The sequence below is a fragment of the Astyanax mexicanus genome, chromosome 25 (assembly GCF_023375975.1).
Source record: "Astyanax mexicanus isolate ESR-SI-001 chromosome 25, AstMex3_surface, whole genome shotgun sequence".
In the NCBI taxonomy this organism is placed as follows: Eukaryota; Metazoa; Chordata; class Actinopteri; order Characiformes; family Acestrorhamphidae; genus Astyanax; species Astyanax mexicanus.
The window spans coordinates 7,861,465-7,886,451 of record NC_064432.1 but is presented as its reverse complement, the minus strand read 5'-3'; the positions used below and the strand labels follow the sequence as shown (position 1 = coordinate 7,886,451).

General features: G+C 39.1%; 1 protein-coding gene across 1 annotated transcript in view; it reads left to right on the top strand.

The window, feature by feature from the left end:
* The window catches only part of dnah6 (dynein, axonemal, heavy chain 6), a 103,612-nt gene that overhangs the window by 38,465 nt on the left and 40,160 nt on the right, over positions 1 to 24,987 (top strand). The window contains 5 exon segments of the mRNA XM_049472675.1: positions 4,794 to 4,961; positions 5,997 to 6,076; positions 9,933 to 10,062; positions 13,849 to 13,995; positions 20,976 to 21,050. Of these exon segments, the coding sequence (XP_049328632.1) occupies positions 4,794 to 4,961; positions 5,997 to 6,076; positions 9,933 to 10,062; positions 13,849 to 13,995; positions 20,976 to 21,050 (600 nt within the window).

The window sequence follows — 24,987 nt, the reverse complement described above, 5'->3', positions numbered from 1 at the left end:
AATAATAGTTCTATGCTTCTATGTTACAGTGTTAATTAACATAATTCTGATCATATTTCGCTCATTCAAACAGCCCGAAAACAGACAGTTTATGGTTCGGGTTGGGTCGGGCTCGGGCAGAACGTGCACAGGCTGGGTCGGCCCGGATTTTTTGGGCCGGATCTAACCTCTAATGTGGAGCTATAGCTAATGTAACAGTTACAAATTTACAGTGGTGTGAACAAGTGTTTGCCCCCCTTCCTGATTTCCTTGGTTTCCTTTGGTTTGGATTTTGTTTCTCCCTTAATAATAAACACCTTCCTTTAAAAACAGCATTTCTTGTTTACCTGTGTTGTCTTTGACTATAAATATTTAAATTGATTTGGTGTGCTGAAACATTTAAGTGTGACAAACATGCAAAAAATCAGGAAATCAGGAAGAGGAAAATACTTATTTTTAAACACCACAGTATCAAGAGGGTTGAGCAGGTTGCCAGCACTCAATATCAATACCACTCAGGCTCAAAGTAACGCAGTTGCTTGCCACAAGGGGGCAGCAATGTTTTATTTTAGACTGCATCTCAGACCACTGCTTCAGTGTACATAAAATAATAGACCACTTAATAGACCACCTAAAATGGTGAGTTTCTTTGATTTTACCAAATTGAAAACCTCTGGAAAATAATCAAGAGGAAGATGGATGATCACAAGCTGAACATCAAACCAAGCTGAACTGCTTGGATTTTTGCACCAGGAGTGTAAAGAGCATAAAGTTATTCAAAAGCAGTGTGTAAGACTGGTGGAGGAGAACATGATGCCAAGATGCATAAAAAACTGTGATTAAAAACCAACCAGGGCAAATATTGATTTCTGAACTCTTAAAACTTTATGAATATGAACTGGCTTTCTTTGCAAATAAATGCTTTAAATTACAAAAAAATACTATTTTTATTTAGAATTTGGGAGAAATGTTGTCTGTAGTTTATAGAATAAAACAACAATGTTCATTTCACTCCAATATAAATCTATAAATAGCAAAAATCAGAGAAACTGATTCAGAAACTGAAGTGGTCTCTTCATTTTTTTCAGAGCTGTATATAGTATAGTTTTGGGTTTAGACCCAAAGATCTTAAAAGCTACACCACTCAAAAAAAAACATTTCCAGTAATTTCATCCAAATTCTGTAATGCCAGCTCTAAACGTATTTTCTCAAATAAAAGTAGATAAAGAGAACCCAGTCAAACAAAGGAGACAAAAATATAATACTTGGCCCAAACCATGATACTACCACCACCATGTTTCTCTAAACATAACGCTTTTCATTAGAACCATCTTGGTCAGTTCTATCTTGGTCTTATCCATCCACAAAACTTCTTCTAGTAGCATTCTGGCTTCTCCACATGATCTTTAGCAAACAGCACATGAGCAGCAATGTTCTTTTTGGCTTTTCCAAGCCAATTCCAATGATAAATGAGTAATTTTTAGCTAGTTTCCTACATGCTGGGACATGTACTGCTCCATATTTACTGGACCATATTGAGCCAATCTGGATAATAGTGAAATCTGAAATTTCACCAGGTGCTGAATCAGTGAGTCACCAAATAAATGACTCACTGAATTGATTCATAGTGAAAGCTTTATAGTCAGTCTGCTCTTATAACGCACAGCCATTGTTGAACACTTCCTTTGGGGCATGTTCACTCCTCTGAAACACGCGCGAGATGATGCGGTCGTTAGCGCTGCCGTCTGGTGCGTACGCTTCTCTTATTAATGCTGGAGCATAAGGCCACGCTGACTGAACCTTCACTCACACACACACACACACACACACACACACACACACACACACAAAGACAATGTAGCACAATGTAACAGGATTGCCAAAGGATTTAGCTTCCAAACTGACTTCCAAAAATGCTACCTTTAAGTAGCATTAACTGGCCAAACTGACAACATTCTACAAACCAATTACTATAGACACACTATCAATAAACGACTATAAAGTGTAATTCTTCTTAAAAAAAAACATTTCCAGACCAAGTCAAACGAGTGCTGGATGTTAATCTACACCAGGGGTGTCCAAACTTTTTTTGTTGGGGGCCAGAAGGAGAAATATATGTCTCTTATTATTAAACTCCTTAATTACGGCAACTTTTAGACTGTTTCTAAAAAGAGTCTAAAAGCGGAGAGGTTGCTCATTTCTAGCGCAGAAAAACGGGGCAAAGAGTCTAAAAGCGGAGAGAGTGCGCATTTCTAGCGCGGAAAAACGGGGCAAAGAGTCTAAAAGCGGAGAGGGTGCGCATTTCTAGCGCGGAAAAATGGGGCAAAGAGTCTAAAAGCGGAGAGAGTGCGCATTTCTAGCGCGGAAAAATGGGGCAAAGAGTCTAAAAGCGGAGAGAGTGCGCATTTCTAGCGCGGAAAAACGGGCCAAAGAGTCTAAAAGCGGAGAGGGTGCGCATTTCTAGCACAGAAAGACAGGGCAAAGAGTCTAAAAGTGGAGAGAGTGCCGTAAAAAGTTGTCGTAATGAAGGAGTTTAATATTAAGAGACATCATAAAAATTAAACACAAATTTGAAAAATCTTAGTTTACACAACACTGTCAAAGATAAAGATAGTAAGTCAAGTAAAATGGTGTGTAAATGAAATAATCAGGAAAATGTATTATTTAAATTGGTATATTTCATTGTTTGTTTTATTACAGAGTCTGTGGCCCGTGACTTCGAATATATTTCTCCTTCTGGCCCCCAACAAAAAAAGTTTGGACACCCCTGATATAGAGTATTCAGGGGTGAAATGAGTTTTATATTTTTTCTTTTTGGAAGGCCCTGCCTCTGCTTTCCCTGCCTCCGCCATGATCTGCTTTCTCTCACTCACTGAACAAATCCCGTCCGGGAGGGGGGAAGAACACTGCCCGCCCACACTAAAAACTGATTGGCTGTCTCATAGACTCTTTGCAGAGAACAGGCCAATCAGAACCCTCTCTGTTTTCTTTCTCTCCTTCCCACACGCGATTAGAGAATAAAAGTTGGTCGCCTGTGTTCGCATTTGGGGCGCTCGTTCTGAATTCCGGGAGATTATATGTGACTCGCGGGCATCAGGGAGCCACTACCGAAATGCGGGAGACTCCCGCAGCTTCAGGGAGACTTGGTTTGTCTGCTGTGGTTCTTCCATTTCCTCACTCTGTTCCTCACAGTGGAAACCGACAGCTGAAATCTCTGAGATTGAGCTTTTTGTATCCTTCCTCTAAACCATGATGTTGAACAATCTTTGTTTTCAGGTCATTTCAGAGTTGTGTTTTGAGGCTCCCATCTTGCCACTCTTCAGAAAAGATGCAAAGAGTTCTAAAGAATGTCTTGCTAACACTGGTCTTGTGTTAGATCCACCTCTCTTGTAACTACTCTGCACTGGCCATTTTATCAGAAACACCCACCGTACAGGTGCGCCGTGCGGATGCAATTGCTGACCATCTGTTGCTGCATAATTTATCAACCACATTAGGACCACCAGAGAGATGCTTGCCGACCTTCCTCGGCAAAGCAATTACACTGACATGGCCGTGGCGTGGTAGTCAGAGTGTGAGGAGATGAATAGATGGATAGATCAGCCAGGGTGTCGTCGCTGGGGTGTTTGGACATGCTCAGGTCTCTGCTAGGTTGGGAGAAGGTCCACCACCCTAAAATTTCAAGCCAACTCCTCGTAAATCATTGATTTAAGCATTTTATTGCATGAGATCTGGTCTAGTGGAGTAAGGATCAGGAATCAGCCCAGAAAAACACAGTAGGTCAACAACCTGCACTGCAAAAAATCCATTGGCAAAAACTAGACAAAATATATGCAAATTAAGACAAATATATGCACAGTATATTGAGCTAGAAAATCTGCCAATTGGGTAAGCAAAATTTTCTTAGTAAGATTTCTTACAAAAAAGCAATGGCAAAGTCTCAAAATGAGTGAAGTAACACCTAAATCAAGCAAAAGAAAGTCACTGTTTTTGGACACAAGAATCAGAATAACTTGATTGCTGCTTGATTGAGTTCAAATTATAAAAATAATGTACAAATTCTAAGTAAGAATGATTGGTTAGTAGATTTGCAGTGGTCTGATACTTCCTTCCATTTCAATACGATCGCTTGCACAGCGCTCTTTGAGATGAAGTTTGAGTTTAAAGCTTGGGGAATCTTTTTGTATCCGAATCTGGCTTTAAACTTCTCCACAACAGTGTCTCGGACCTGCCTGGTGTTTTCCTTGGTCTTGGTGATGCTCTCTGCGCTTTCATATCTTTAAGTCTGAAATTCTGGTAAAAAGTCTGGCAAAAGGTTGAAAACTTCAAGGAGGCCGAATACTTTTGCAAGGCACTGCAAAATCTCAAGATTTTGGCCAACAACCTCCTTCTTTAAGAGCATTGAAGATGGGTCTTGTCTGGGTCTTCCAGCATGACAATGACCTGAAACAAACAGCCAGGGGAACTAAGTTGTGGCTCCGTAAGAAGCATTTCTCCAGCATTTCTCCAGACAGGAACCTAGTAGAAAATCGTTGGAGGGAGCTGATGTGGTGCGACACTTTTCACCCAACTACTAGTGTAAAGATCTGGGAAACCCTAGTGGTGATAAAAGGAACACCATCAGTGAACCTGTTTGCGCTTGCTGTACCCACATTTGTAGCCTCTCAAGGGGCTTGCTATATCTCAAGATTTATGGGCAGAGTGTGAGAAGAAAAGATGCAAGAAAAGTGCAAGAAAAAAAGAACCTGTATCCTGTATTTAACCGTCTCTCTCTCTCTCTCTCTCTCTCTCTTTCTTTGTCTCCCTCTATGCAGGTGGTCTTGTATTCCAAAGGCTTTGAGTCCAGTAAGACTCTGGCGAGGGAGATGACTCAGATGTATAAACTGTGCAGGGAACAGCTCTCCCAGCAGGACCACTACGACTTTGGCATGAGGGCTGTCAAATCCGCTCTTGTCACGGCCGGGTACGCTGATCTGAGAACAGTCTGAGAGGGCCGAAGCTCTGCAGCCGTCTCCCTGAGGTCTCAGTAAGACCTGCTGTTGGTTCAGCCTGATTTTCTGCTGTTAGAGCTGAAAGAAAAGCCTCCTTCACCTGGTTTACTCTGCGGCGTCGACGCATTGCACATACTGTCGCAAAAGAGAGAGAATAATCTGTGTACATTCTGTGTATACTCATGTCCCGTAGAAGATAAAGAACGCTAGACTGACCTTCGAGATATGCTAGTCTCTTGATTTAAGTGTTGTTGACACTGACAATTTGGTAACATGTTCTATGAAGCCTGTATTTGTATTTGTTTTGACTGTAGAAAACTTGGCTATCATTGATATAGCGATATATCGTTTGGTTTTCATTTGTGATTTAATATTGATACGTGGCAATAAATGTGGATATTTATATATAGTTCCAGCATCTCAACTTGGTTGAAGAGGCCAGGACTCTCCAGATGGCGTATTTTCTTCTGTTGAAGCCGTACATTCGGTTGTTGATTTACTTCTATGTTTTGGGTCATTGTCCTGTTGCATAATCCATCCTCTGTTGAGCTTCAGTTGGTGGACAGATGGTCTTGAGTTTTTCTGCAAAATATCTTGGTAAACTTGGGAATTCATTTTTCCGTTGATGATGGCAATCCGTCCAGAACCTGTGGCAGCAAAGCAAAGCAGCCCCAAACCATGATGCCCCCTCCACCATGTTTCACAGTTGGGATGAGGTTTTGATGATGGTGAGCTGTGCCTTTTTTTTGCCTTAGTTCCTTCCTAAACAACTCAATTCTGGTTTCATCCGTCCACAGTATATTTAGTCAGTACTGCTATGGAACATCCAGGTGCTCGTTTGCAAGCTTCAAACGTGCAGCAATGTTTTTTTTTGGACAGCAGTGACTTCCTCCGTGGTGTAATCTCATGAACTCCATTCTTGTTTAATGTTTTCCTTAGTGTAGATATTGTAGATTTTAGGCTGGGCCTAAATATGTGTTGCTTTTAATTGTGTGTGTGTGTGTGTTTGTGTTTGCATTTTTGCAGAATGAGGACGTTGTGTTGATAAGAGCGCTGCGAGACTCCAACCTGCCCAAGTTTCGCCTCGACGATGCTGTGCTTTTTGGGTAAACACTGCCTCGCTGACAACACACAAACACACACAAACACACTCACACTCTTAGAAACACACCCAAACACAATCTGTGCATTTTGAGTAAACAGTAAACATCCGGCAGCCGACTGCACAACTGCTGCTGTTTACCAGCAGGCAAAACCAAGGCCAGTGGAATACAGTAAATACCGCACTAGCAAAGCATAGTGCAGAAAATACACTACTGCACTACACACTGATCAAGCTTTAATACAAAAAGCAGTTTTTAAAATCAATTTTAAGGGATTTCAGGGGAATAAAGCAATGTGAAAAAGAATTACACTAGCCACAATCAGACTTAATTATTGACAATCAGACTTAATCACATAAATAGAACCTCTCTGACAACATGAAGTAGGACTAAAGATCTCAAAAAGCAACAATCCATTGACATCTATCGGTTTGAAAAAGCTTACAAAGTAATTTCTAAGGCTTTAGGAGCTATTATTCCAAAAGGGCATGGACAACTCATCCAGGAGGTCACAAACAAAAGAACCCAGATCTCACTTACAGCCTCAGTTAAGATCAGCATTAATGATTAAATAACAAGAAAGGGACTGATCAAAAATGGTTTCAATGGCTGACAACATGGATAAAAGCAGGATAAAAGATCTCAAAAAGCCGCAAGTCATTGACATCTATCAGTCTGGAAAAGGTTATAAAGTAATTTCTAAGGCTTTGAGTCTCTTATAGTGAGTGAACACTAGTGAGAGCTATTATTCACTAATGGAAAACCTTCCCAGGAGTGACCGACCGACTGAAATTACTCCAAAAGGGCATGGACAACTCATCCAGGAGATCACAAACAAAAGAACACAGCTTACAAAGTAGTTTCTAAGGCTTCGGGGGGTATTATTCCAAAAGGGCATGGGCAACTCATCCAGGAGGTCCCAAAAAAACCCAGAACAACAGGATAAAAGCAGGTTAAAAGATGAACCATAATGAGAGCTATTATTCACTAATGGAGAACCTTCCCAGAATTGACCAGCCGACTGAAATTACTCTAAAAGGGCATGGACAACTCATCCAGGAGGTCACAAACAAAAGAACCCAGAACAACATTTAAAGAACTGCAGGTCTCACTTAAGGCCTCAGTTAAGGTCAGTGTTAATGATTCAATAATAAGAAAAGAGACTGGGTGAAAATGGTCTCCATGGGAGAATTCAAAGATAAAAATCAAAGACTGATGAACAAGAAGAACCCAAAGGCGATGGGCACAAAATAATCTGTGGACTGACGAGATAAAAAAAAAATGGAAGGTGTGTGTGTCGTAACATCTGGCATAACACTATCATAACACTAATCATTTCAGCATAAGAAAGAACATCATACTGAATGTTAAACATGGTGGTGGTAGTGTGAGGGTCTGGGAATGCTTTGCTGCTTCAGGACCTGGAAAACTTGCATGTCTGTCCATCAGTTTTTGCCCTCAAGCTCAGGCATACTTGGGTTCTGCAGCAGGACAATGACCTACTGGAAGTCACACCAGCAAGGCCTCTGAATCTAAAGAAATGCTATTAACATAGGCTGCCCTTTTTCTGATATTAAAACGTGTTTATTAGACAATCTGAAACATGTAAATATGATTAAAACAAAAAAAGTCTGGGTTTATGATCTCACGCTGCCGCTCAGTTAGCTCTGTGATGTGTGGTGGAGTGTAAAAAAAAAATACACATGGATGTGCACAAGCCAAGTCCACCGAGGACGAAGCTAATGAGTCACTTCCACTATATAGCCCTGTACCCATATATTCGCCCCAGGCCAGTTCAGATGCAGAACATAATGTCTGTATGTTTTAGAAAGCGAGAGAGAGCAAGAAAAGTTATTTTAAACATGATCATATGATGCATATTTCAGCCTTATTCAAACTCAGATAATCATATACAGCTCTGGAAAAAAAAAATATTAGACCCCTTCAAAATAATCAGTTTCTCTGATTTTGCGATTTTATATGTATATATTTGAGTAAAATGAACATTGTGGTTTTATTCTATAAACTACAGACAACATTTCTCCCAAATTTCTATTAGAAACAACAATGCTAATGTTTTAAGAGTTCAGAAATCAATATTTGGTGGAATTACCTTGATTTTTAATCACAGCTTTCATGTATCTTGGGAGCTGATGTGGCGTTAAACTCAACCAACCAACCAACCAACCATCATGTATCTTGGCATCATGTTCTCCTCCACCAGTCTTTCACACTGCTTTTGGGTGACCTTATTCCACTCCTGGCACAACAATTCAAGCAGTTTAGCTTTGTTTGATGGCTTGTTCAGAGGTTTTTCAATTTGGGGTTCAGGTCTAGAGATTGACCGTCAACTTTTTTTGAATTTGAATGTCAGTCAGCAACCGCAGGATGACATATGAAGTGACCTATAAAAAGAATGGCAAATGGCAGCTGGGGTAAAGAAGGTGTGCATGGGTGCATGTGGAAAGAACAGTTCAAAACCTTTAAATCTCTTAGAGGCAGAACTCAAACTAGAGAAAGGAACGTCTTCAATGAGAAGCGAAGAAGAGCCAGGCTGAAGTTTAATAAGCAAAAGATCATAAGAACTGGACTATAGAGGACTGGAGTAAGATCATCTTCTCTGATGAGTCCATTTTTTTTCAGCTTTGCTCAACACCTGCCCATCAAATGTTGTTAGATGGAGATCTGCAGAGGTGTAGTTGCACCCACTGTGAAATTTAGTGGAGGATCAGTGATGATCTGGAGAAGCTTCAGCAAGGCTGGAATTGAGTAGTTTGGAGTTTGGTCTTGGTGAATGACGCAAGAATCAAGTCGCTACAAGATTATCCTGGAGGAAAAGTTGCTTCCTTCTGCTCTGGAAATGTTCCCTAACTCCAGTAGGACGATGCACAATTCCACAGAACTAGATTAAAATCAGATTAAGGTGTGGATTAAGGACCACCAGATTAAGACATGGTGTCATGGTCAGCTCAATCTCTAGACCTGAACCCCATTGAAAACCTATAGAATATAATCAAGAGAGAGATAGATGGTCACAAGCCATCAAACAAAGCTGAACTGCTTGAATGTTTGCACCAGGATTGAAATAAAGTCACCCAAAAGCAGTGTGAAAGACTGGTGGAGGAGGACATGCCAAGACACATGAAAGCTGTGATTAAAAATCTGGGTTATTCTACCAATTATTGATTCTGAACTCTTCCTTAGATAAAACTTTAGTATTGTTGTTGTTGTTTCTAAATGGATTTGAACTTTTTGTCTTTGTATTCTTTTTTTTTTTGAGGTTTGAAAGCTCTGCATCTTTTTCATCAATTTGACCATTTCTCATTTTCTGCAAATATAGGCTCTTAATGACAATATTTTTATTTGGAATTTGGGAGAAACGTCATAAGTAGTTTATAGAATAAAACCACAATGTTCATTTTACTCAAATATTTATATCTATAAATAGTTAAATCAGAGAAAAATAGCTGAATAAAAAGAGAAAAAGTAATGTTTAGCTTAAACTCAGATTATATTCTTTATATGCATTTTATTTGTGTATTTTTGTTAGTTTGGCTTTTTTTAAATTAAATATTTAAACTATTCCTGAAATATAGTTTTAGTGCAGGTTAGCCTTCAAACACACATTAAGAGCCCATTTTCACAGTCCTGTTTAATACGTGATTAATACACACACACACACACACACACTTGTTTATGTTTACCACATTTTTGATACACACTGTTTAATGTGATTAGACTTGCTCATACACACAAATACGCCTCCCCTGCTTATCTTTTTATCTCTCCTCTTATCTTGATAAACAGGATCTCTGTCTGTCTGTCTGTCTGTCTGTCTCTCTGTCTGTCTGTCTGTCTTTCAGGTTCAGAATTTAACGGTAGCTAGTTGCTGTGGGATGATGTATATAGACCCTGAGGACCTGAAGTGGATGCTGTATGTTTAGACATGGATAACAGGCCTCTCGAATAAAGTAAACCCACTGCACTTAGCTTAGCTTAGCTTAGCTTAGTTTAGCTTAGCTTAGATGTAAACTAGGGGTTACACAACGTGGCCCTGAAGTAGTATCACAAAACAGAACCAGAATAGATGACGGCTGTAGTGTTCTAATCCATATTATGGCAAGAAAAATGAACCTGAGATGATCCTTTCTTTCTCCAAAGGACTGGAAACTTTATAAGAATAAAAACTACACATTTTAAAACTCATTTTGCAGAAAAGAATGTGTTTATGTATTATCTACTCCTGATGAAAGATATTATGCTGTTTTTTTTTTTTTTTTTTTTTTTAAAGCAGCTCCTCTCCGTCTGCCTCCCCAGCTCTGTCTCCACCTAACATGCCATCTGATTGGCTGACAGATTTGATTGACATGTCTTTGTTTAAAGGAGATTCTAAGGATTCAGAGCATATGTTTTAGGAAGCTGTAGCCCCAGGCGAAGCTTTTCTATGATGGGTTAAACGCAATAATATCATTTTTATGCCTCAAATGTCTTCGAGCACTGCTTGGACATAAATGAGGATTACTGGCAAATGGATTGATGGATTTACTCATGTTTTGAGTGATTTTGAAGCCAGATATTAGTTAGGACATTTTTCTGGCCCGCGGGTGCAGTCGCAAAGATCATCAAAAACATTGTGATGTGATGGAACTGGCACTCATCAGGGCCGCCCCAAGAAAAGATAAGCAATAGTTATAAGATATTTTTGGTTTGTTTAACACTTTTAAGTTACTACATGATTCCTTATGTGTTCCTTCAAAGTCTGAATGACTTCAGTATCCATTTCCATTTACAATGTAAGAAAAGAAACTTTAAATGAGAAGTTCAAAGTGTCCAAACCATTGATTGGTGCTGTATATCCTCTTAAAAACAGACACCCTTAATGTACACACCAATATTATCAGGTATGTTTACTGTGTTAAAAAAAGCTACGTGGGAAAACCGCTAGCTAACATCGCCCTGGTTTACCCGGAAAGAACTCTCAGGGTTCCCCAGTGTAGCATTGTCAGGCGGCATTAGCTGCTAACTGCTAGCAGTTAGCCGCTAATGCTCCAGCCTTAGTGCTGGGGAAATTTGGAATTCTAAGCTTACTGTAAATAAATGGAAGCGCTTTACTCACCCAAGTAAACTGTTTTCAGGAGAGAAATCTGTGTAGATTAACATCCAGCGCTCGTTTGACTTTAAAAGAAAATGTTTTTTTTTATTACAGTTTTGTTTACTTAGCTTAGCTTTACTTAACTTAGTTAGCTCCCTCCCTCTTCACTGAAAAATGTTAATGTGGCTATTAATCATTCAGCAAGAGTCAGTTAGCATTATGTAAATGAGCTTGTTCTAACAGATCTGCGCTGGTTTTTATTCAGTGTTACAGCATTGACTTTATTACAGTGATGTATTCGTTTAATCAGCACTTTTAGAGTCAGGCAGGGATGAGCTGAACTTAACAGCTTAGAACAGAACACAGTCTGAATCTGTTCCCCTGAAATACTGAGTTTGTCTGCATGCATATACTGTAGAATCTGGTTGCAGTGTGGGATACAGGTTTTTTTTTTTTACTGTATTGTTGGATTACGGTGTGAATTACAGATATTTGATACTCACCTACAAAGAATGGAGAGGTCTGTATTTTTTTTAATCATGAATTTACCTCAGCAGTGCTACTCTAATCATTTAATTTCATGTCATTTTATTTATTACATTTGACAAGGCAGGACACAACAGCATAAAAAAAAAACTATTTTTTAGCAGTGAGACCTGAAATGTGTCAAATATTCAACAATCAATATCAAAAACAGAAACAGTTACCTCAGCAGCACTCTTAAGATGAATTTACCTCAGCAGTGCTACTCTAAAGATGAATTTACCTCAGCAGTGCTACTCTAATGATGAATATACCTTAGCAGTACTAATCTAATAATACATTTACCTCAGCAGTGCTACTCTAATGATAAATTTACCTTAGCAGTACTATTCTAATAATACATTTACCACAGCAGTGCTGTTGTAATTATGAATTTACCTCAGCAGTGCTACTCTAAAGATGAGTGTACCTTAGCAGTGCTATTCTTATGATGAATTTACCTTACCAGTGCTATTCTTGTTTTAAATTTACTTCAGCAATGCTACTCTAACGATGAATTTACCTTAGCAGTACCATTCTAATAATAATACACCAAAGCAGTGCTGTTGTAATCATGAATTTACTACAGCAGAGCTACTCTAATGATTAATGTGCATTAGCAGTATTATTCTAACGATACATTTACCACAGGAGTGCAGTTCTAATCATGAATTTACCTCAAAAGTACTACACGAATGATTTAACTTAAGCAGTGCGACTCTAATAATGAATTTACCTCAGCAGTGCTATTCTAATAATACATTTACCACAGCAGTGCTGTTTTAATCATGATTTTACCTCAGCAGTGCGGCTCTAATCATGAATTCACCTCAGCAGTGCTGTTCTAATCATGAATTTACCTCAGCAGTGGTACTCTAATGATGAATTCCCCTCAAAAGTGCTGTTCTAATCGTGAATTTACCTCAACATTGCTATTCTAATGATGAATGTACCTTGGCAGTACTATTCTAATAATATATTTACCACAGCAGTGCTGTTGTAATCATTAATTTACCTCAGCAGTACTACTCTAATGAAGAATTTACCTCAGCAGTGCTATTATATTAATGAATTTACCACAGCAGTGCTATTCTAATAATGAAATTACTATAGTAGTGCTACTCTATTGATGAATTTACTTCAGCAGAGCTTTTCTAATCATGATTTCACCTCAGCAGTGCGGTTCTAATCATGAATTCACCTCAGCAGTGCTGTTCTAATTATGAATTTACCTCAGCAGTGGTACTCTAACGATAAATTCCCCTCAGCAGTGCTGCTCTAATCATGAATTTACCTCAACAGTGGTACTCTAATCATGAATTTACCTTAACAGTGCTATTCTAATCATATAAATTGACCTCAAAAGTGCCGTTCTAATGATACATTTACCTCAGCAGTTATATTCTAATCATGAATTTTTATCTATAGTGCCTTTTTTAATGAACAGTTGACCTCAGGGGTGCTGTTCTATTTATGGAATAACCTTAACAGTGCTATTCCAAAAGATACATTTACTTCAGCAGTGTTATTCTGATCCCGAAGTTACCTCAGCGGTGCTATTCTAATGATAAATGTTCCTGAGCTGTTTTTTTTTTCAATGAATTTACCTAAGCAGAGCTGCTCTAATAATTAATTTACATCAGCAGTGCCATTCGAATCATTAAGGTCTATCATTAAATATTTCATTTCTGCATTTTAAAGATTTTAAGACCGATTTGATAGATCTTCTGCATTTAAACATGATGCAAGGCTATTGCATCATTTTCGCGCCTGAAAGCTTCTGAAAGGGCTAGTATGGCTTTGCCCTACTTTTCCTGGGAAGTAAATATTATCACACATTATTTTCAAGAGCAGCGTGCTGGAAAATACATAAAAGCGGCAAACAACTCTAACATCCGTAAAAATGGCATAAAACAGGAAATAAAGCTGGAAAGCCAGTCTGCGTCCCCTGGGTGCAGAATGACATGATGGGAAATGAGTGAAAGCTGCCACCTCAGGCACAACTGAGCACATTCTAAATGTCCCCTGATGTGTAATGACACCTATTTGCACATTCTGCTGCCTGTACTGTAGCGTCACAACGAAGCATGTGTATATGTGTATATGTGTGTGTATATGTGTGTGTGTGTGTATATATATATGTGTGTGTGTGTGTGAACAGGATTCCAGCAGAAGGCTGAACAGCATGCTCTGCCAGACGTTCATGTTCTGCTACCTGTGGGCGGTGGGAGGGAATTTGACGGACAGCTGCAGGGATGCGTTCGACAGCTTCGTCAGGCAGCAGTTCGAGGACAACAGTGATGCCACGGTACGAGCAGCTGCACTGTAGGTGATCTAACGTAAAAAAAAGTGTGACGTGGAAACAGCTGTAAGTTTTTTGCGGCCAAAGAGTCTAAATCGGAGAGAGTGCACATTTCTAGCGCAGAAAACGGGCCAAAGAGTTTAAAAGCGAAGAGGTTCCGCATTTCTAGCGCAGAAAAATGGGCCAAAGAGTCTAAAAGCGGAGAGAGTGCGCAGTTTTAGCGCAAAAAAATGGCAAAAGAGTCTAAAAGCGGAGAGGGTGCGCATTTCTAGTGCAAAAAAATGCGCCAAAGAGTCTAAAAGCGGAGAGGGTGCGCATTTCTTGCGCAAAAAACGGGTCAAAGAGTCTAAAAGCACAGAGGGTGCGCGTTTCTAGCGCAGAAAAATGGTCAAAGAGTCTAAAAGCGGAGAGGGTATTCAGTTGTACCGCAGAAATACTGGCCAAAGAGTCTAAAAGCGGAGAGAGTGCACATTTCTAGCGCAAAAAAATGGTCAAAGAGTCTAAAAGCGGAGAGGGTGTGCGTTTCTAGCAGAGAAAAACGGGCCAAAGAGTCTAAAAGCGGAAAGAGTGTGCATTTCTAGTGCAGAAAACGGGCCAAAGAGTCTAAAAGCAGAGAGAGTGCGCATTTCTAGCGCAGAAAAACGGGCCAAAGAGTCTAAAAGCGGAGAGGGTGCGCACTTCTAGCGCAGAAAACGGGCAAATGAGTCTAAAAGTTGGCGTAATTAAGGAGTTTAATATTAAGAGACATCATGAAATGAAACATCAATTTGAAAAATCTTAGTTTACACAACACTGTCAAAGATAAAGATAGTTAGTCTAGTAAAATGGTGTGTACATGAAAGTAATCAGGAAAATGTATTATTTAAAGTGGTATATTTCATTATTTGTTTTATTACAGAGTCTGTGGCCCGTGACTTCAAATATATTTCTCTTTCTGGCCCACAACAAAAAAAGTTTGGACACCCTTGATCTAAACCATTCCACTGTAGCTCTGGCTGTATGTTTAAGGTCATTGTCTTGCTGGAAGGTCAATCTCCTCAAGTCTCAATTTCAGCCTCCAACAGGTTTTCTTCCAGGATTCTCCTGTATTTACCTCCATCCATCTTCCCATCAACTCTGACTAGCTTCCCAACTTCCTAACTCTGTCCCTGCTGAAGACAATAAAGCTTCTCTACAGCATGATGCTGCCACCACCATGTTTCACAGTGGGGATGGTGTGTAGATTCTCATACCTGAGCTGTGGATTTCTGCAGCTCTTCCAGAGTGACCATGGGCCTCTTGGCTGCTGCTTGGCTTACTATACTGAATGGAAAAAAAAAGAAAAATTTAAGTTTTACGCCACATTTTCTAATTTTGATTTGATTTGTCTAAATGATACACTGACCCCAATACTATTGGCTAGCCCATTTTTTGAGTTTTGCTTGAAATCATATAAATTTAGTCTTTTTTTTCTTTGCTTTTTTGCATGGTTCCAATACACACAAAGGAAATAAGGAAATAAACATGTTTATAACCAAACATTAATTGTAATTGCAATTGCACTCATTTTCTGGGAAAAATCTGTGAACAGAAAATAAGAGAAAACTAAGTGATTCAAACTTTTTGCAGATTTTTTCTTTTTCATCCACAATTGATGTGCTAAATCTATAGTCATTAAGTTGTTGAGCAGCGGCCACTTCCAAATTACATCAATCATGTGCTGATGTACCGGCCTGAAACTAGATTAACAGGCAAAAGTCACTCCCCCTTCACACTCTTCTCCGTTTTTTTATTTTTTATTGTGCAATCATCTCCCAAATGATCATGCCCCAAAATCTGCAGATTAGAGCCGTAACAGACTGATTGTGAACTCTGACTGTAATCAGTGAAGAACTATAGTAACGTAATCACGGCGTTTAGACGATGTCACCTGAGGGTGGGCCTGAAATTCTCAGTATTACTGCCTCCACAGGGGGACGATGTCTATAATACAGCTTCTGTATCATACCATTTTATATACTATAATATATATAATCATTTATCGAGGATTATAATGATATATATATTAAAAACATCTTCAAAACTTTAAAGGTCTCCTTTCGCTAAAATCCACTTTTTCTTGTTGTTTGTGAAATACTATCTGTCTCTCTGAGTTTTATATGATGCTGCATATGAGACACTTCCTCAACCTCCATTGTCTTTTCTAGCGCAGAAAAACGGGCCAAAGAGTCTAAAAGCGGAGAGAGTGCGCATTTCTAGCGCAGAAAACGGGCCAAAGAGTCTAAAAGCGGAGAGAGTGCGCAGTTTTAGCGCAGAACAACGGGCCAAAGAGTCTAAAAGAGGAGAGAGAGTGCGCATTTCTAGCGCAGAAAACGGGCCAAAGAGTCTAAAAGATGAGAGAGAGTGCGCATTTCTAGCGCAGAAAACGGGCCAAAGAGTCTAAAAGCGGAGAGAGAGTGCACATTTCAAGTGCAGAAAACGGGCCAAAGAGTCTAAAAGCGGAGAGGGTGCGCAGTTTTAGCGCAGAACAACGGGCCAAAGAGCCTAAAAGCGGAGAGGGTGCGCAGTTTTAGCGCAGAAAAACGTGCCAAAGAGTCTAAAAGCGGAGAGGGTGCACATTTCTAGCACACAAAAACAGGCCAAAGAGTCTAAAAGCGGAAAGAGTGTGCAGTTCTAGCGCAGAAAAAAATGGGTAATGATATGATACAGCTTCTGTATTATATAATTTTATATACTATAATATATATAATCATTTATCAAGGATTAAAAAGATATATATATTAAAAACATCTTCAAAACTTTAAAGGTCTCCTTTCGCTAAAATCCACTTTTTCTTGTTCTTTGTGAAATACTATACGTCTCTCTGAGTTGTAGATGATGCTGCATATGAAACACTTCCTCAAACTCCATTGTCTGCAGTAGCTAGTAAAAGAAAATCCTCAGAAATACGAGTTGATCAGAGAGACGTTCGGGTGTCTACTTCAACCTGGGCTACAGCATTAAGAATTATAGTTAAGGAGAAGCTAACAGCCCTGTCTATTCTGTTTACACCGGCTAGTTATCATGAGCTATCTTGTGTAAATAACTATAGGTTTAAATCGGATCTCCGGTTGATTCTGCATTTTACCGAGACCTTGAATATACACTAGGGAAGCACGGTTTGACATAGCAGCACAACTCTACAGAACACCGGTCAAAAAGATGATGATATAGAGCTAAGTGTGGGGCTTCGACGTGGTGAAACTGCCCAAGCACCGTATCACCAAGTCTGAGGTAAAAGTTCAGTAGCGTTTAGTAGTTTAGCTAAAAGAAAAGTTATCAATGCCATAAAAGAAAATGTATCAATGCCATAAAAGAAAAGTTATCTAGTGCTAAATCTTTACAACTAAGGCTGTATCTTTAAAAAACATTTTGTCCTTTGAGTTTTAGAACTGTAAAATTGACTGTTGGGGGGGGGGGTGCAGGTAGGCGTTCCCTGCTTCACTGCTGTTAGCCAATCAAAGGCCGATATATATGCATGTATGAATACTCATGAGCAAGAGCCGAAATCCTGTCTTTCTTCAGGGACCACTAATCGGTAAGCGATATCAGCTGGCTGTTCGTCCCAGGTAGCTTGTTTCAACATGGTAAACCTGCAGGCTACAGTCGAATATATTCTACTTACGGTTGTCTAGGGCAGCTCTTGCGGCCTCTACACTGTTTAACTTTTGGCTGACACATTACACTGAATGTGACACAATTTGGCAAGACGCAATACTGCATTGGACGTGCCAAAAGACTTTCGGAAGTCTCTGTGTCTGACAGAGGTGCCCTGCTGTTTCACGAGGAAGACGAAGAGTGAAGAGTGAAGAAAAACAAAACTGTCCTGGGGTTCATGTGAGGCCGATAGTGGGGTGGGGGCGATGATATTTTTCTCAGAGGGTCACTGTAAATGCACTCTGAATGCAGACTACAGTCCAATATACTCTACTTATGGTTGTCTAGTGCAGCTCTAGCATTGCAGAAATATCAATTTAAACATCAACTGATTGTGGGGAAAAAAAAACATGGTGTTCATTGTAGTGGTTCTGCTTTGTTTTAAAGTCAGTAAACCTGCTTGAAATGTCTAGAAAATGATAGAAAACCCTCTTTTTTCAGCTTTTACAACTCATGTTGGATGATGAGTGTATAATTGGGACTAAAAGCGTTGAAAGGAACGCGGTTTCTCATTTTTGCTTCGCTGCACCTGTGTTGTCACTCCCAGACGATGATGTTGCCGCCGCTGTCTCTTTATAATGACATCTGGCAGCTTCTACACTGTTTAACGTTTGGCTGACACATTACGCTGAATGTGACACGACTTGGCAGGACGCAAGACTGCGTTTGACGCGCTAAAAGACTTTCGGAGGAATCTGCGTCTGACGGAGGCGCCTCGCTGTTTTTTTTACGAGGAAGAGGACGAGGAAGAGTGAAGATGGTGGGGTGATATTTATCTCAGAAGGTCAGCGTGAGAAAAGAGGAAGAGAAAAATAGTGAGTTTTGAATTGAGTGGTGGTGGAAACATGGAGGGGAAAGGTGGGCCTCGTCCGTAATACTTCATTTGGCCTGAGGGCACGTTTTTTTTTCTCTTTTTTTTTCTGTTTTTCCGTTTTCTCTCTCATTTTTTCGTACAATCAGCATGGCTGATGTTATTTACTTCGGTATGAAGGAACATACTGTGAGCTGGATTCTCAATATGGGATATAATATCAGCTCTGGGTTGGAGGAGACTTGCATTAATATTGAATGTAGTTGAAAAACAGATGAAATATAATAGAAATGGAGCATTCTTGTTGTTTATATATACAGTGGCAATAAAGTATGTGAACCTCTTGGTTTTTCACATTTTGTCACCTCACAACACCTTACACAAATTTAAATGTATTTTATTGAGATTTTAAGTGATAAACAACCACAAAAAAATTTCATAAATGTGAAGTAGAACGAAAATTATAAGTTTTTTCAAAATTCTTATCAAATAAAAATCGGAAAAGTGGGACGTGCAAAAGTATTCAGCCCTAGGGTTACTGTAAAATGCTTTAGAACTGCCTTCAGAAGTGACTTAATTAGTCAGTAGAGTCCAGCTGTGTGTAATTTAGTCTTAGTATAAATCCAAACACCTGTTCTGTAAAGGCCTCAGTGATTCGTCAGAGAAATACTAGTGAACAAACAGCATCATGAAGACCAGGGATCAACTCACCAGACAGGTCAGAAAAGATGAAGTCGTGGACAAGTTAAAAACATATCCCGAGCTTTGAGCATCCCAAGGAGCACTGTTTAATCGATCATCCAAAAATCGCAAACTCGAAAAAGTATTCTACAACTGTTTACACAAACCTACCAAGACATGACCGTTCACCCTGAGCACTGATCAGAGAAGCAGCCAAGAGGCCCATGGTTACTCTGGAGGAGCTGCAGAAATCCACAGCTCAGGTGGGAGAATCTGTATACATGACAACTATCATAATTCATGCGCTTCACAAATATTCCCTCTGTGAAACATGGTGGTGGCAGCATCATGCTGTAGAGATGTTTTTTTCGTGAACACACTCAATCAACGCTTACATCTCAAAGTATCAAAATCCTTGAAGTAAGACTTTTAAATTTGGACGAATCCTTCATGGTGTCCTTCCATAATCTTGTTCAAGGTTTCACAGATGGTCAACTCATGAACACAGATGCTAGTCTGTACCAATGACGCCTTTGTTTTGACTGGGCACCCATTTTTTGTAGCAAAAAGTTCAAAATTGTCCCATTTGTAGATTGGATGCCTGACTGTGGACTGGTGAATTTCTAAAGTCTTTGAAATCATACTGTAGTCCTTTTCAACTTCATGTAATTCAACAGTTTTTGATCGTAGATCCTCTGAAAGCTCTTTTTTCATCCATGTAATGCTGCAGACCGGAGCCCACAGTGGGCGTGGCTAAAGGGCGGAGCATGTGTCAATCATTTTCGACTGCAGCCAATCAGATACTACACTTTCGTTGTCAATCACTTTTTACTAAGCCAATCATCAGACAGACCAAGCTGTTCATCATTTTCTACTGCAGCCAATCACCTTAACAGATCTGTTAAAAGAAGGCGGAAACTGCGGTGCTGCTTTATATATATAAATATACATACACACACATACATATACACTATTTAATGCAATTACTGCAATAAAGGAAAAAAATCACCAAAGTGCCATTCCAGAAAAAAGAGTATTTTAATCTTTGATTTAAAAATATCTAAAGTCAGGGCTTTTCTAACGTTTTCATTCAGTTACTTCTGTTTAAGAGCGGCATATAGGCAGGACGTTTAACCAGTAGCACCTCAGTTTCCGCCTTCTTTTGACAGATCTGTTAAGGTGATTGGCTGCAGTAAAAATTGATGGACAGCTTGGTCTGTCTGAGGATTGGCTTAATAAAAAGTGATTGACGAAACGAAAGTGTAGTACCTGATTGGCTGCAGTTGAAAATGATTGACACATGCTCCGCCCTTTAGCCACGCCCACTGGGGCTCCGGTCTGCACCATTACCCTTCTCTCTTTTTTAGCATGGTATGGCTCACATATACTTTGAGTGGTTCAAACTCAAAACGTTTGAGGGTTTTCCATTGGCCAGTTTAGCTTTAGGCGAACTAGCAAGACTCTAGATATGCTTACACTTGACTCTTATGAGCTATTTCGAGGTCATTAACACAAGGCTTACATGCTTTACTTTTTCCACTAGCACTATGAGTTCAAACAGTTCACAGATTTGAGGACCTTTCCTAAAGCTTGAGCTTGAGTCAATTGTATGCATTGTATGTGCAATGAGCAATGGAAACCCATTTCTTGAAGGTGCTGGTGCTCAGTTTTGTGCCAAAGGAATGTAGTGAATAAAATAATTAAAAAAAAATCACTTACGGTCGTCTAGGGCAGCTCTAGCAGGGCAGACGTTTCACAGACTGATTTGTGGTGAAGGAGATTCTCGTGTTCCTGGTTGAAAGTTCTAGAAAAATTACAGCTTACCAGTGGAGGGGACCTGTGGAGTGTGTATATGGATTTTCGTAGCAAGCGTCTGGAGCTGTGGGAAGGAATCGTTCCAGAATAAAAAGCTATTGAGAGCTTTTACTAGATTATTAGATTACTATTATTAGATCTTGGGTATTATGTATTTATGCATGCCATAGTAATAGTTGGCCCTTGCCTTGGATTTTTCACAGTTTTCTTGCAACACTTTATCTGTTTGCATGGACAATTCTAGCCAGACGTAGCCAGTCACAATCATTTCCGCCCACTATACTGTCCACTGTGGGTGGTAATGCCTTCTATGACATATTCCTGGTGCAGAAATGACACTGTGGACCAAGGAATGTTAAATGTGCTTTTGTTCGTAAGCTATTTCTAACTGACATGTCTGTTACAATGTTATTACATATGTATTATGCAGTTATTACATAGTAATTACATTCTCACTAGATAAAACAGAACAAAAAGCCACATCTGGCTGTTAGATCAACCAGAAGAGTGAATGTAGTAGTATTATATTGGACCTTGGCTTGGAAAAAGAAAAACATATTAGGTAAACACACACACACACACATGCAAAAGCAGCATATAGCTTAGAAATATAGCTTAGGGAACCCAATCATTAATGCATACTAATTGTGTACTAATTAACCATGATACATATCAAATTTTTCACACTATAAGGTGCACCAGATTATAAGATGCACCATGAATAAATGTCTATTTTCTGGTCAAATTTCATACTTAAGGTACAGTGGATTATAAAGCGTATTATGCGACACTTTTCTTCTTGCCTCTGCTTGTCTCTTTTTTGTTCTTTTCTCTTTACTTCTCATCTTTTCTCTTCTCTTCATTCTTCATCTCTTCTCGTCCCTTTTGTCTTTTATTAATACTACAACATGAATTTATTACAATAGATGGGGTAAATTTGTACTTCTATTATTGTGATGACACTTTTGTTATATAATATTTAACTTTATCTGTTCTATTCTAAGATTGTTTACACACACACTCATTGAGACACAGATTGAGAGGGGCGTGGCTTACTAATTAAGAAGCACGCCCCCTTCGCCTGGGTCCCAGAGCGCTGCACAGAGAACTGAGAGACGAATTTAAACATTTAGACTTATAATAAATAATCTAATCAAATCGAATATGAGCTGACGCTAACTTTTGATGTTGCTGCTTTGATTCGGAAAACGCACCCGTCCCCAGACTGACATTCATTATTTGCTTCTCACACATCAACACACACACACACACACACACACACACACACACAGATAGATGTAACGGCAGTGTAAACAAGGCTACAAGGAGAGAAGCGTAGTTTGGGAAGGTTAAAGAGAAGAGAAGTGCTCATCAATCTGCAGGATGAGTCATGAATACCAAAGAAGAGACAGAAGAAAGAGGAGGAAGAGCAGAGATACGCGCTCATCCCTGAAGATGCTGGATTAATGTATTATTGATTTTTGATTGGTTATTGATAAGGAAGCGATTGGCTGCTGTAATTTTAACTTCAGTTCACTTAATAATGCAGTAATTCACCACAGTAAAGCACTGACACCACTGATTACAGCCCTACACAGTCTCTCATTTATTCACTCTCTCTCTCTCTCTCTCTCTCTTTCTTTCTCTTAGTTTATTATTCTATTTTTTAGTATGTCCTCACCCTCTGTTCCTCACATTTTTCTTAATTTCTCTTCTCATCTTTTCGTCCTTTCTATCTCTTTTTTCTTGTTTGATTTCTCCCCCTTTTCTTCTTTTCTGTTCTTTTTTTTCTGCCCTCGTCTCTTCTTGTCTCATTCCTTTCTGTTTCTTCTCGTCTCGTCTTGTCTTGTCTCGTCTCTCCTCCTTCTTTATCTCTTCTCTTATTCTCTTTTCATTCCTCATTTCTTATCTTTTCTTTCTTTTTGTCTCATCTCTTTCTTCTTGTCTAATTCCTCCCCTTTTCTTCTCTTCTGTTCTTTTGTCTTCTCCTGTTGTCTTCTTTTGATTTCTGGTCTCGTCTCTTCTTGTCTCTTTCCTTTCTGTTTCTTCTCTTCTTCTTCTTTTTTTTTATCCTACCTTCCCTTTTCATATCATCTCCTGTGCTTTCGATTCTCATCTCGCCTTTTTTCTTTTCTCGTCTCGTCTGTTTTTCTCTTTTCCTCAATTTTTCTATTCTCGTTTAATTTCTTCTCTTCCTGCTCCGTCTTTTCTCTTCTTTTCATTTCTTCTCTCGTTTCTATCTCATTTCCTGTCTTCTCATCTATTTTCTTGAACTTTTTTCTTCAACTCTGGCTTTTTTCTAACTTGTTCTTTTCTCATTTCTTTTCTCTTCTGTTTTCTTTTCTTTTCTTTTTTCTCTCATCTTTGCATCTCTTCCCTTCTAATCATCTCTTGTACTCATTGTTGTTCTCATTTTTGCTTGTCTCTTTTGTGTTCTTTTACTTCTCATTTCTAATCTTTTCCTCTTCTTTTCTATTCTTTTTACTCCTCCTTATTTATCTTTTATTCTGTTCTTTTCTTTTCTCGTCTTGTCTTTCCTTTTGCATTCTATTCTCATTTTGTCTCATCTCTTTTATTTTCTCTTTTCCACATTTTTCTGTGTCTCATTTAATTTGTTCTCTTTCCTTTCTACCTGTTTTCTTGCACTTTTTTCTTTCACTCTTGTTTTTTTCTAATTTGTTCTTTTCTCAATTTCTTTTCTCTTCTGTTCTCTTTTTTCTTTCTATTTTTCAGTTTTTTCTAGTTACAGTCTGCTGTGTATCACTTGATTAAATGTTGTGAAAGACTACAGCAGCAGTAAAACTGTAGTGTGTGTGTTTGTGTGTTTCTGAGCTGCATTACTCACTGATAGTTGATGACAGATTGAAGTCACTCTGCCCAGTTGCTATAAGCTAACGTCTTTTTGATTCTGATTTGCTCATGGAATCAAGTGAGGTTAAGTTAGTTATTGTTTTGTATAAATTATTTGGCCAAACACCAAAAGTGTTTTTTTCAATTGCCAAATACTAGTACATCTCAAAAAACGCATTACTTTATTTCAGTAATTAATAAAACATTTTTAAACTCATATATTGCACTCATATAGATGTTTTAAACACAGAGAGGTCTATTTTAAGGATTAGTTTATTTTACTGTTGCTACTAATGGATTACAGCCAATGAAAGCCATGTGAAAAATCTGTCTCAGAAAATTAGAATATTATATAAGACCAGTTGATACATTTGGCAGTGTGACAAATCCTGCTGGAAAATGAAATCCACATATCTATTTTCTAGGACGCTAGGTGAGTGATGAAGATGAGGGTGGTGATGGGGTGGAGGCGGGTGCGAGGTCGAAAGTCACGAAGGTGAGGCGCACCTGGGGGGAATATATCGGACCAGGGGGAGGAGCTCGGGAAATTGAGGCGTGGTCCATATCCCAAAATTCTTTAAATTTCACTATTTCCCTACTGTGTACATGGAACGAAAATCATGTGGTCGCTATGGTAACACAGTTAGTTGCAAGAATGTTGCCATTGTACTAATAACATGAAAACACAAGAGCCACACCCACAAAATGATTCCATTCAATCCTATGGAAAAAAAAAAGAGAGAGGAATCTCTCCTTCGCCCTGCAGACTATTAGAAATCACCTTTTCGTCTCAGAAAAACCTCCGGTGGCCAATAAAAATGCCCTCTCATGATTTGCGAGGTGCCTGCAGGCCAATAAAAACCCCCTCCTGTGGGTTCAGCCCCTCCCAGGGGATGATCAGATGAAGCAGTTAAGCCGAGGAGACCAATGTATTTTAAGGCCTCTTATTGTTTTACTGCTTAACCAGGGCCTCAGAGGTCACTGTTAAGGTCATTTCCTATTGTACCTTCATTCAGTCAGTGAAGTCTGTTACAGAGATCTGTTAGATGTGTTTATTTACGATGCCGCATTTATATTATTTATATATTGTGCTATATTTATTATTTCACATTTGTCAGTAAATGCTTTTTAATTTTGAAACAAAATACCATATATCAAAAAATTTA